Genomic DNA, 12877 nt, shown 5'->3' on the forward strand with positions numbered 1-12877 from the left:
CTCATCACTTCTCATCCTTCTGATGAGCTTTTTCCAAACATTTCAACCAATTTGTTTGTTTTTTTAGTTTCAATCACATTGCATCATCTTCAGACGCACTTCAAAGTTAGTACGTTTACAGAGTTTTAAACTACAATGATTGGCAGCTGTCAATAGGGGGCGCTCACACTTTCATAGCAACAAGAAAGGGTCATTAATCAACTAATCAATCAGTCTGGTGTGCGTTGCTGTGCCTCCAGTGATGACCTGCGCACACGGAAGATTGTTGTAATTGTAAAAGTGCATTAAAATAATTGATAGCTGTAAAAAGAAAAGAATACTTGGCAAAGAAGACTCGCCTGGTGAGTTTTTCTTGTTCGTTTTTTTTTTTCTTTTAAGTTTTATCAAGATTAAATCTAAAATTTATGTGAACTGAAGTTTTTTTCCAGAAACATTTTTTTTTTTTTTTTTTTTTGCCCACTTAAGCTAATGTGAGTTCTGTTTGTGTGTTTGGGCCTTTTTCCTGCCTGGTACTTTAGAAAACGAACAAAAAAATGAGGTAAAAAAAAAAAAGCATGAGGCATCCACGGTGTGTTTTAGAGCAGGCGTGGGAAAACTACGGCCCGGGGGCCATATGCGGCCCTGTTAAAGCTTTTTAATCCGGCCCGCCTAAACTTGAAAAACTGATATTAACAGTCAGTCAGTCATCAAACAGCTGCGTTTCCTCCATGTTTGCAGTGTTTTCACAGTCATTTCAATAAAGAGCTCAACACCCTGGTGGTCTAGAGGTGGTTCTGGATGGGTCTAGGAGGTTCTAGATGGTTCTGGATGGTTCTAAGAGCTAAACACCCTGGTGGGGCTTCAAAGACACTGACTTGGTTGCAACTTTGCTTCATTTTCCATTGACATTAAAGCAATGTTTTCTACACATCCTTCATACATATCAATAGGCCCCTCTGTCATATTTTACAAGGCCACTGTGGCTCCACCAGTCCAAGTGTTTGCCCACCACCTGTTTCAGATTCACCTCGTCTTCAACACACACCTGGAGGAATCTACTTCTTTGTAAAGAGCTTCCTGAAGACGCTCTTCTTGGACTTGTCTTTGCCCACGCTGTCGTCTGCTGCCTGGAGGTTCTCAGTGCTGGAGCTGCTGGTGTTGTAAGGTGGAGAAGGAGGAGGAGCAGCAGCAGGAGCAGGCTGGATGTCTGGGGGTTGGGTGGCTGCAATGCAACATAAAATGAGGTGGTTAAAAACATAAGCAGTGTGCAAAGTCCCCGTCAATCCTCCTCCTGATTGTTCCTCAACACCAACTCTGAGTCTAATGCAGGAGGCCGAGAGCAAGCTGACAGTATCTCCTGGATGCAAGCCAGGACAGTCAACATCACCCCAACACTGCCCGAGGCTGCTCTCACCTGAGCTCCTGGGCTCCTCCTCTTCATCAGGGTAGCGGTGCTTGTTGTAGTAGGTGTGGGGGGGCTTGGGCGGCGGCTTCCTCTCACCGGACCACCGTCTCTGGAGGCGCTCCGTCTTCCTGGAACCATCTGAGGCCTCGGACAACTTCTCCAGGCTCACACTGACGGACGAGGTTCTCCTTCACAACAGCACAACATCACTACCGTTGTCTCTGAGAACAACTGCTGTTTCATTTCCAAACAGGCAGATGTTTCAATGACTCTGGTCAAACAGCAGATTTCCATACATCTGTCATCTACGCTGGACTGAACATTGCAAAGCTTTGAGGAGCAAGGCTGGAACAGAGTGACTGGTTGAGCTCATGAGAAGAAGCAGCAACAATAACCAACATCAACTGCGTAGATTTGGTGCTGCTCATAAATATCAATCATGGATCCTAAACATTTCAGATGGATGGATGGATAGAAGATAGATGGATGGATGGATGGATGGATGGATGGATAGATGATAGATGATAGATGGATGGATGGATGGATGGATGGATGGATGGATGGATGGACAGATGGATGGATGGATAGATGATAGATGGATGGATGGATGGATGGATGGATGATAGATGGATGGATGGATGGATAGATGGATAGATGGATAGATAGATGGATGGATGGACAGATGGATGATAGATGGATAGATGGATAGATGATAGATGGATGGATGGATGATAGATGGATGGATGGATAGATGATAGATGGATGGATGGATGGATAGATGGATGGATGGATAGATGGATAGATAGATGGATGGATAGATGGATAGATAGATAGATAGATAGATAGATAGATAGATAGATAGATAGATAGATGGACAAACAGTAATCTTTGTCTGCTGTACTTTGTCCTGCATTAATCCTGTTACAGCTTCCCCGTGTTTCACCCTCAGCACGATGAAGCAAACATCGTGATGGACTACAGCACCACTGGAGCCACTTCTTGCACTTTGACCGCCATGCCTCTGCTGCAGCACCACGAGTCACTTTGCCAAAATGTCTCATTAAATGAACTCCCGCTGGCAGGGAGTTTCCTTCTTTCTCTGCGAGGCAGCCAGACGTCCCCACAGAGCAGCAATCATTAGACATCCAGGGAGGTCAAATTGCTTTTGGCCATTCAAAGGAAAAACACTTTTGACACACTGACAATCAGACTTAAAACATTTGCACATTGAGACATTTTTGGTTGTTGCACTCACACACTGAGTGTTCTTTTTTTACTCTTTAGAGTGCTTTTTAATAATTGTCCAGAGTGTTTTGTTCTTAGTATTTTATTTTGAGTGTATTAAAGTACCTCAAACGTGTTTTTGTTATGTGCTCATAATGACAAATAAACAATCTTGAATCTTGAAACTTGGACAAAAAGGTGCAGACAAAAGACAAGAAGCAGGTGTTTCAATCTACAATGTGTTTGGTCCTGTGGAAGAATGCGAGCAGGATTCTCGATCTCGTATCTGCATCGACTGATTGCATTCTTCCAAAACAAAAAAATAATGTTTTTTTTTTTTTTTCCTACAAATGTATCAAGTAGCCGATGCTCTGTTTTTCACAGAGGCGTCAATAAAGAGCGAGCCGTTTGGAAGGTTCCTAAATATTTTTTAATATTTGAGATCTCCAAATTAAAATGTTGCGATTTGAAGCACGCGCATCGTGGAAAAACAAAAATGCACTTTAGCTTGGCAGCGCGCGCGGAGCTGCTCGGTGAGATACACAACATGTGATCAACACTAGCGGCAAGTGGAGACGCTGCTCTGGGATCAGGCTGTGGAAATCTGCTAAAAACAGCATCACGCAGAGATCAGAGTCACTGTCAAACCTCCCCGGCTGCCAAATTCATCAGAGAGAGGAAAATAAATGTTTGCTTGGATCTTCAAACAGACCGTCTCGGATTTGATCAAACAAATATGTTTTGTGTGTGTGTGTGTGTGTGTGTGTGTGTGTGTGTGTGTGTGTGTGTGTGTGTGTGTGTGTGTGCAGAAACACAGGTAGTGTGAAAATGTCCTCCGCAACAACAATCAATACTGGGTAATTACCACTAATGTATCTATGTTTTTGGTCATCTACTTTGTTTTATTGATAGGATTTATTCGTACTTAATGGCATTAAATACACATTACACTTCAACCTGAGATAGACGCACTGTATGAATTCTAAAACTGCTACTACATGACCGTGGTCCGTCTTTGATGGCAGTCATCTCAGCATAACACACCAGTCGCTACACAACAATCTACTGTAGTGTTGTAGTCGAGACGGCGCCAACCAACCCGGACCTTCTCAAGACTACAGAGCATCGATATCCAGACCAGACCAAGATCTTCTATCTTGTCTTTTTCGAACTGGCTGAGTCTCCACTGGTCTGGATGAAAAATCCCCAAGTTGTCCAGTCCCAGTCCCAGTCCCAGACCCAGACCCAGACCCAGACCCAGACCCCGTAAAAATGCCTCACAGTCCGAGGCCCTTAAAAAGTGGTCTGGAGACCGAGACCAATCTCCAGTACAACAACACTACGACAAATATTCACACACAACATTCATGTGTGTGTGTGTTTACCCCGAGTCGTCGGAGTCGCTGGTGGCAGATTGGGGACGGTTCTGAAGCTTCTTGATCCACAGCGACTGCAGCTCTTTGCTGGATGCTGCCAGCATGTACTGGCTGCCATCCACCACTCTGAAGGAACAAAGTCCCACGCACACACACACACACACACACACACACAGAGGAGAGGTGACTTCATAGTTGTAGCCCTCTGAATGGGAATCGAATAGAATCGTCAGGTACCAAGTGACTGAATACATTGGCTAAAGTATATAAAATTAGAATTTTATGTGTGTGTGTGTGTGTGTGTGTGTGTGTGTGTGTGTGTGTGTGTGTGTGTGTGTGTGTGTGTGTGTGTGTGTGTGTGTGGTGTGATGCTCACGTGAGTCTGAAGGTGTTCTCCTTCCTTCTGTAGCGAAGGTTCTCGCTGCAAAGGGCTCCAGCCAGACTGATAGGAGGCCACCTGGAGCTCCTCTGTCCAAACACCATACACAACGTGTGACACAAACATCCGCACGACTTCCACAGCGTCGCCAGTTCATTGGCGTAGTCGACCACTCTTTCACACTGCAAAGGAATCCAGAGGTGTATGAAATCTACCTGTGCAGCAGCTCCTTGGTCCTGAAACAAACTCAAGGTCTCTCCTTCCAGAACAGCATAGACCTCCTCCCAGTGCTCCAGACTCTGCAGCAGCCCATCACCAAGAGAGGAGATGTAAAAAAACTCACACAACACACAGACACACACAATGAGTGGCAGATGTACAAAGACTGGACAGCGGCTGCAACCAGCAAAGGTTTGCTGGTACTAATGACGCAGGAGCAGAAACGCCCGCACATTTAGCACCTGAGAGCTGAACACTGAGGCTCCTTTCAACCGTTGCTGAGCCGAGATCTACTGCACGACGCCATCCTCACCTTGTTCTCCACCTGCTTCAGTTTGATCTCCAAGATCCCCTCCATTGTGATTTGCCTTTTCCCCATGAGCTACCAGGTGGAAGAGAGATTTTCAGGGGTTTTTGTCATAAAAAGATGATCTGATTGTTTTTTAAGTTTAGTTTCTACCTCTTGTTCAGAGATGCAGAGTCCACTTCCCTCTTCCTTCTGAAGAACATCTAAGAAGCCCAGCTGTGGAAAAGATGGGCGGGGCATGTGCATTGCTGGGGCTGGGTGCACTGATGCAGAGTCGTCTTCTGTGATGGAGATTAATTGAGCAGTGGGTGGAGAGTTTGAATCAGATCCATCCAGATCAAGGAGGTCTTTTCTCATGGCCAGTGGTGATGATTCAGGAGGAGAATGTTTCTCTGGGGGTGGAGGCGGTGGTTCAGTGGGAGCAGGAAACCTTCTGGCAGCCGGAGGAGAAAGACGGGGTGCAGATGTCTTCTTTGGTTGGTAACTGGGTGTCACCTCTGAGGAGAGTAAATTTGGTTTCGGAGCGAGAGGAGGTTTGGAGTTGGGACGTCCGTCTACCTCATCAGCCACTTCAAATAAAAGCAAAGATTTGGGGGACGAGGGAGTTTTGGCCGAGTGTGGTGGAGATGTCTGATGAGGTTCTTCAAAGGTGGACATGACAGGTAATTCAAGAGGAGAGGTTAAAGTCTCATCTGACTGGAAACTTCTCCTGGAACGGGGCTTGACGATGGGCCTGGAACTGGTAAGGAGGTCTTCCTGAGGGATCTCTTTGGATGGAGAAGTTGTTTTGGGGGATGAGAAAGGTTCAGGAAAGGAAGGTGGTGACGTCTGATGAGTTTCTTTAGAAGTGGATTTGATGGGTAACTCAAGAGGAGCGCTTGGAGTCTCATCTGACAGAAACATTCTCCTGGTCCAGGGCTTCACAGCGGGGCTGAAGCTGGGATCTCGGTCTTCATTAGGAATCTCTTTGGATGGAAGAGTTGGTTTGGGGGGTAAGGGAGGTTTGGGGGAGGATGGAAGTGACGTCTGGAGATTTTCTTCAGAAACAGATTTAATAGAGAACTCAACCAGAGAGCTTGACGTCTCATCGGACCGGAATGTTCTTCTGGACCAAGGCTTCACAGTGGAGCTGGACCAGGAATGGAGGTCTACCTCAAGAATCTCTTTGGATGGAAAATTAGTTGTGGAGAGTGAGGAAGGTTCTGAAGAGGATGGTGGAGATCTCTGACCAGTTTCTTCAAAAGTGGACTTGGTAGATAATTCAAGAGGAAAGTCTGAAGTCTCATTGGACTGGAATGATGTTCTGGTCCAAGATTTCACAGTGGGGCTGGACCAGGAACCAAGGTCTTCTTTGAGAATTTCTTTGGATGTGGATGAGAGAGGCTGGGGGGAGGCTGGAGGGGATGTCAGGGGTGATCTGGACTTGAAAGGAGCGCTTTGACTCAAATCTGCCTGGACGATTCTTCTAGCATTGGACTTCATAGTGGGACTTGATGGGGGACTAGTGGAACAACTCCTATCGTCGTCAGTCTCAGATTTCCTGCTGCTACTGAAGCTGGGGGAGAGCGTTGCCGTGTGTTTCTGGCTCACGGCAGGCGATTTGGTTGTCCAGTCTCTCCTGCCGCTGCTGACTCGAGGGACGAGGTCTCTGGAGGGAAGCAGTTTCAGGTCCGACGGTTTCCTCTTCAGTGAAGAGACTCTGGATGGAGTTCTTCTGTCCTCAAAGTTCTGGTCTTCAATGCGTCCTAGCCGCTTCTCTCTCTGGAGAAAAGAAAAATGAAGACAATCAGTGCAAAAACTCACTTTCAATCTCCATGTTTATGTGATTAACCGACCTGTGTTTTCTTCTTCTGGAGGGCGACAAAGCGTTCGCCCTGCGCCTGAATCATGGCCTCCAAATCCTCCTGCCGTTTCAGAAGCTCCATCACATCTGACACAGAGTCCTGGAGGAGGAAAAAAAACAACACATTCTCATAAAAAAATGCCTTGTAGCCATCACAGATAGACTGCATGGCACAGCGATACATTGTTTACACAGTGGCTTTAAAAAAAAAAATCACGATGATGTCGACGCTGATGATGACGCTGCTGATGATTGACGATGACAACCTGTGGTCCAGACAACTCACGCCTCAGTTTTTTTAGCCCCTCGAGACGTAAATCACTGTCGTCTTGATGAAAAGCGAGGAGGATGATTGACACCTACCCCGTATCCCTCAGCCAACAAGCTGCTTTCGTAGGAGCTGAGCCAGCTCTCTGCCTGCTCCAGCTCTCTCTGCAGCAGCAAGATCTCGAGCTCCTCCTCATACAGGATCCTGGTCTCCTCCCAGACCTTCTGCACCTGGATCTCCAGCTCCTCCAGCTCAAGGCTGCGCTCCTCCACCTGAGCAGGTGAGGAAGAAAAAGGAAGATACTGGAGCAACTTTTTAAAAACTATGGGGCCATAGGAAAAAAGACGTAAGTAAAATCATTGCGTGCACGAGGATGATAGAATCTGATGATAAAAGCCATGACTGGAGAGGTCAGAGATCCGCTTCAGTTCTGACCTCTGAGGACATGGCGTTTCCTTCCCAGATCAGACGCCTCCCCTCCTCTTTCACGCCCTTGGATTTGCTGAGCTGCCTGTCGATCTGCAGGTGGTATTCACTGTGCTTCTTCATCAGCTGCTCCAAGTCAGCTCCCTCCACACTGAACGCTTCCCACCGAACCAGAGACAGCATCTCCCTCAGCCAGGCCCTGGGAGGCACGATCACCACGTTGCATGAAACGTCAGCTCACCTCAGAATCAACTTTGCATCACTGAGATTCTTATTGTAAAGGTCGAGACACGACGTCGCTCTGTTTGATGATGTTTTTAGCGGCCTGTGTTGATTGAAGTATTGGTGTCGTCTGCCCAAACCGTCATTTTAGTTTTTAATCCTCAACTATTTTCATCCCTTTCCAGTAATGTATTCCATTTAATTAATACGTATCTAAAAAGCTCCTTAGATTTGAAAGACGACCTACATGAGTTCAGTCCAGTGGGACAGATACTTGTGCAGGTCTCCAGCCTGGCCCAGTCTGTGGCGCCGCAGCGAGGCCTTGTCCTGAACGCTGGCCCAGAAGGATTCCAGCTCGTCCAGCCTGAGCTGGACGGAGCTCCTGACCTGTGGCTGCCGCCTGCTCAGGGCTCGGCCTTCGTCCCGCCTCCTCGACACGTCCTCGCTGATCAGAACCAGCTCCCTCTGGTGGAGGGAATGAAGAACAAAGGCAAGGTGAAATACAACACTAATACAACACTAATTGGTACCGACACCCGATACTGGAATCTCTAGTTAAATGTAACGGAACAGACGTCCGAAATTGCATTTTTTTTTAAATCCTAAAGGACAGGAAATCCTGAATGACTGTTTGTTACCTCTAGCGCTTCGTGTTGTTTCATCAAGGTCTGGATGGAGTGAAGGTCCTGGTCCTCCTCTGTATCCAGCACAGCCTCCTTCTCCGCCATCCAGCCCTTCAGCTCATCCACGTCGTGATGGAACTGATGAACCTCCTTGGCGGCCTGCAGACTCTGTGTGTGTGTGTGTGTGTGTGTTTGCAGGGAGCAGACTGTCAGTTACCTCCATCTCCAGCTCTCCTGGTCAGCCCGGTCTCTGCCGTGTCTCCTACCTGCTCTCTGGTCCTGATGCTGCTCTGCAGCTCCTTCCACAGTCTGCTCAGGCCGTCGTCCATCCGACGCGCCTGCTCATCGTGCTGCAGCCCTCGGCTCAGCTGCTGCACGGAGGTCAGCCGGCTCCGACCCAGCCCAGACACCTCCAACACCAGAACCTCCAGCTTCTTCTGCAGAACCTGCAGACGGGGAAAGGGCCGGTGATCAAGGCAGTGGTTTGTCTGTCTCATTTGTTTGTTTGTTTGTTTGTTGTTTTGTGGCAATGGGCAACCGGTTCTTTTGGCTCGGCTCACGAAAAAGAGTCGCTGGCTCTTTTGGCTCCCAAGCGGCTCCTTAGATTTTTTTGTTGCTGATATTATTTTATGACCAAGTGATGCAAAAATTATTGACTAACGTTCACGATTTCAACAATATTAAATTCTTTATACACTCAACATGGGACACGGTGCTGTAAAAATAAATATTAAATACCAAAACAAACACTCACCCCAATACAACCATGCACCAGTGAAAATGTGTGTGTGTGTGTGTGTGTGTTAGCTGCGGAAACTCCGACATTGGACACGATGCTGAAACAAATACCTCCACATCCTCCAGGTCTTGTCCAAAGTCTTCGGACTCCACCAAGACCATCTTGGAAGTCAACCATGTTTGTAGTTCTTTTGCCTCCCTCTCAAACACATAGAGGCGGAGCTGCTGTTCCAGAGCGCTGCGACGAGCCGAGGACAACTGCAGCAGAGCATCGAAGCGTCTGACAGCATCGGGCAGGCGCTCAGCAACCAGGTGGCTGAGACACAAAGTGAGAAGAAAGACCAGTGTAATTTCTCCTGCAAGCTCTGGGCCAGGCGTGGCAAAACTACAGCCCGGGGCCCATAAGAAGCCCGTCAAGCTTTTTAATCCGGCCCACCGAACTTAAAGAACTGATATTAACAGTCAGCCAGTCATAAAACAGCTGTATCTCCTCCATGTTTGCAGTGTTTTCAGAGTCATTTCAATGAAGAGCTAAACACCCTGGTGGTTCTGGATGGTTCTGAATGGTTCTGGGTGGTTCTGGATGGTTCTAAGAGCTAAACACCCTGGTGGTTCTGGATGGTTCTGGGTGGTTCTAAGAGCTAAACACCCTGGTGGGGCTTCAAAGACACTGATTTGGTTTTGCTTCATTTTCTCCATATCCCATGATAGATTGTTTCCTCCTATGTGGTGGCTCACCAGAACCTTCCATCCATCTGCTGCTGCTCCGCTGCCCCCCTCTGTTAAATATTACATCCCCCTGTGGCTCCGCCCAGTCAAACAGTTGGCACACCACCTGCTCTTGGCTGAAGGCAGCAGCGGCGAGCGTGTTGTGGGTCTGCGTACCTGCTGGGGTGGCCCAGATGTTGCAGTGAGGCTCCGGTCTCCTGCAGCCTCTCCACAGTCTTCCTCTGCTGCTCCAGCTCCATCAGCAGGCCGTCCAGCTTCTTGAGCAGAGCCTCCGTCGCTTCCTCACTCCTGCCACAGTCGCGAGACTCCAGGCCAGCCTGCTGCTCGTCCAACCACAGCCCCAGCTCGGACACCTGAACGCATCAGAGTGATCAGACACACACACACACACACACACACACACACCAAGACCAGATCCTGCACCACGCAACATTTGCGTACGTGTTTTTTGCGAGCACCAACTCTTCTGTAAATGATGCCTAAAGACGCGGAAAACATTACAAGGGCAAACGTGCCTCAGTGAGGAAGGTGTAGATGCTGAGCGCCCCCTGCAGGAGTCTGCCCTTCCTCTCCGCCTCCGTGGTCAGCTCCTCGTGGAGGCTCTTCAGCTCCTCCACGCGCTCCTTGATGTCATGAGACGCAAAGTGTCGAGCGCGGACCTTGGAGGGTCACCAAAGAAACAAAAATCAATATTTACACTTAAAATACATAAAGCAGTAAAAGCCGGCGTGCTGAAAAAGAAATATGTTTGTCTCTGACTGCCATGAAAAATAAATAACCGCATCAGAGAGTTCTGTTCAGTTTGAAGAAGTACCACAAGTAGGATGGGACTATTAGAGATTATATATATTATAGACAATAGATTATTCTTCTTTCTGCTCCCTTTCATGTGTTAGTGTCTAATAGTTTGGTTTTAACTAAATGAATGAAATAATGTTTAAAAAATAAAAAATAAAACATCCGGTTGAAGCGGTTGAAGATGGATGGATGGATGGACGGACGGACGGATGGATGGATGGATGGATGGATGGATGGATGGATGGATGGAAGGATGGATGGACGGATGGATGGATGGATGGATGGATGGATGGATGGATGGATGAATGGATGGATGGATGGATGGCTCACCAAGCTATAACCTGCATCCTGGACGGCCTGGATCAGTAGAGCACGACTCGAAATCTCCTGCGTCAAAGTCTGGGACCAGAACATATTTTAACAGGAGCAAGACAAAAAAAGAGAGAAAGAAATGTTTAAAAGAAAAGAAAATGTTATGATCTATGTATGTGTGTGTGTGTGTGTGTGTGTGTGTGTGTGTGTGTGTGTGTGTGTGAGCACCTGGTGTCTGTGCAGCAGCTGCTGGCTGCTGCTCAGTGAGTCTCCGTACTCCCTGGCAGTGACGGAGGGCAGTCTGTCCTGGAGCCAGCTCACCTCCTCCTCCTGGTCCCTGTAGAACTGGAAGAGGAGCTGCCAAGCCTCCAGGAGCTCCCTGCGACTCTGCAGCGGCTTGGACAAGCTGTTGTACCTGAGTGACACAGACAGTGTGTGTGTTATCAGCATGTTTCTAAGGAAGCCTGGTGTGGACAATCCAGCTGCCTGACAGCATAGTGTTTGGTATTTAGGCTGAACGTCAGCCTGAGAAGAAGAAGAAGGTGGACAAGGTGTCATGGTTTTTTGCTCGTAGACCAAACCAAATGTATCAGGATTAATTCCTGGACCACGTTTAAAAACTATTTCAAACAAACAAACAGAGGACAACGCAAAATAGCAAACCTGTGAATGGTGTGTGACACTTTGACCTGGATCTCCTCGGCCAAAAAGTTGCGCTCTGACTGGAAGCTCTTGGCCGTTTCCACCAGACGCTGTTGCGAATATTTGACAAAAGAGCAGAACATTGTTCAGACACGAGCGAGTTTGGATCAAATCAAAGAGTCCTTGACGCTGGTGCACCTGCACTCTGTCCTTGTGTCCGTCCACCTCCTCCTCCAGGCCCTGCAGAGCTTTCAGCAGCCTGTTGACTGAGGGCAGGTCAGAGCCGCAGTCGTCACTGCCCAGCTCCCTCTCCACCGAGGCCACGCACTGCTCCATCTCATCCAGGGAGCGCTGGAACTGGAGAGCCTGCGGCACAACACACACGGTGGGATGAGCCACCAGCGCAGCAGCATGGTTGGAAGAAGGTGTTTTTGGTGGCACTTTCTATGAAGGTCTAGTGTATCATGCATCATGAGTGCGTTTTATAAAACACGTCCTAAATCAGTTCAGCTCAGTGCAGTTCAATTATCTCATGTCCCAAAAAGGGCAATTGGGTTGCAGCTCAGACCCACAAATAAAAACATGAAATGGCACAATATCACAAACATACGTCACACATGCATATCATAAAATAGTATTAGAAATATAAATATAAATATCATGAACTATAAAGAGAACTAAAAAGTATTAAAAAAAAGAAAAACTCTACCATAAAACTAAATGTTCAGAATCATTATGACAACTTATGACAACAGTTATAAATGATTGTAAGTGGGGGATATAATGTGTTATATCCACCATATATATATTGTTGTACTTAAGGGTTGGGGAAAACATTGATTCTTAAATTAATGGCATTGCCAATGATGAATTGATTCACAAATTTAAAAAAATCATTTTTTTTAATAAGGCTGGAACTCGGCCAGATATATCTGATATGTACATTAATTGTGATTAATTGAATCGGAATCGAATTGAATCGGCAGGTACCCAGTGATTCCCAACCCCTAATTGTACTGTGATTTTCCACTTTAATGAATCTATTTATGGGCAGTACATTAAGTTTTTACCAATATAACAATCATAAATCAAGCCAAGTATTCACACTGGGCTTCTAATAGAGTACACGAGTGGAGATCCATGAGATCCATGAGATCATCAGTGGTACCTGATGGGCCTCCTGCAGTCTGGCCTTCTTCTCCTTGCAGTTGTGAATCAAGGCATCCCAGCTGTCGTTCAGCTCTCTGAGCCTCGGCCCAACCTTGGCCTCCGCTGAACCTCGCTCACTCAGCAGCTTCTCTCCATCCTGCACTCACACACGACCACATCAGCGCCTTCCTCAAAGGTGAGGCGGACAAAGAAAGAGAGTCTACAGTTTAGGGCCACG

At 47.2% G+C, this 12877-nt stretch overlaps 1 protein-coding gene across 1 annotated transcript in view; it reads right to left on the minus strand.

Moving 5' to 3' along the window:
- Positions 1-473: 473 nt before the first annotated feature.
- sptbn5 (spectrin, beta, non-erythrocytic 5) overlaps positions 474-12877 on the minus strand; it is a 41638-nt gene continuing 29234 nt past the window's right edge. Inside the window, exons 60-80 of the mRNA XM_076027432.1 lie at positions 12659-12796; positions 11689-11856; positions 11512-11600; positions 11077-11263; positions 10867-10935; positions 10254-10397; positions 9895-10091; positions 9121-9325; positions 8538-8717; positions 8287-8439; positions 7896-8113; positions 7436-7625; positions 7096-7272; positions 6725-6832; positions 5043-6650; positions 4896-4964; positions 4579-4662; positions 4361-4452; positions 3994-4110; positions 1394-1572; positions 474-1201 (exon numbers count right to left, since the gene is read on the minus strand). Of these exons, the coding sequence (XP_075883547.1) occupies positions 1035-1201; positions 1394-1572; positions 3994-4110; positions 4361-4452; positions 4579-4662; positions 4896-4964; positions 5043-6650; positions 6725-6832; positions 7096-7272; positions 7436-7625; positions 7896-8113; positions 8287-8439; positions 8538-8717; positions 9121-9325; positions 9895-10091; positions 10254-10397; positions 10867-10935; positions 11077-11263; positions 11512-11600; positions 11689-11856; positions 12659-12796 (4539 nt within the window). The 3' untranslated portion in view covers positions 474-1034. The remainder of the gene's footprint in view (positions 1202-1393; positions 1573-3993; positions 4111-4360; positions 4453-4578; positions 4663-4895; positions 4965-5042; positions 6651-6724; positions 6833-7095; positions 7273-7435; positions 7626-7895; positions 8114-8286; positions 8440-8537; positions 8718-9120; positions 9326-9894; positions 10092-10253; positions 10398-10866; positions 10936-11076; positions 11264-11511; positions 11601-11688; positions 11857-12658; positions 12797-12877) is intronic.

This window comes from Nelusetta ayraudi, unplaced genomic scaffold (genome assembly GCF_046127955.1).
Source record: "Nelusetta ayraudi isolate G7.1 ecotype Tasmania unplaced genomic scaffold, CSIRO-AGI_Nayr_v1 ptg000021l, whole genome shotgun sequence".
In the NCBI taxonomy this organism is placed as follows: Eukaryota; Metazoa; Chordata; class Actinopteri; order Tetraodontiformes; family Monacanthidae; genus Nelusetta; species Nelusetta ayraudi.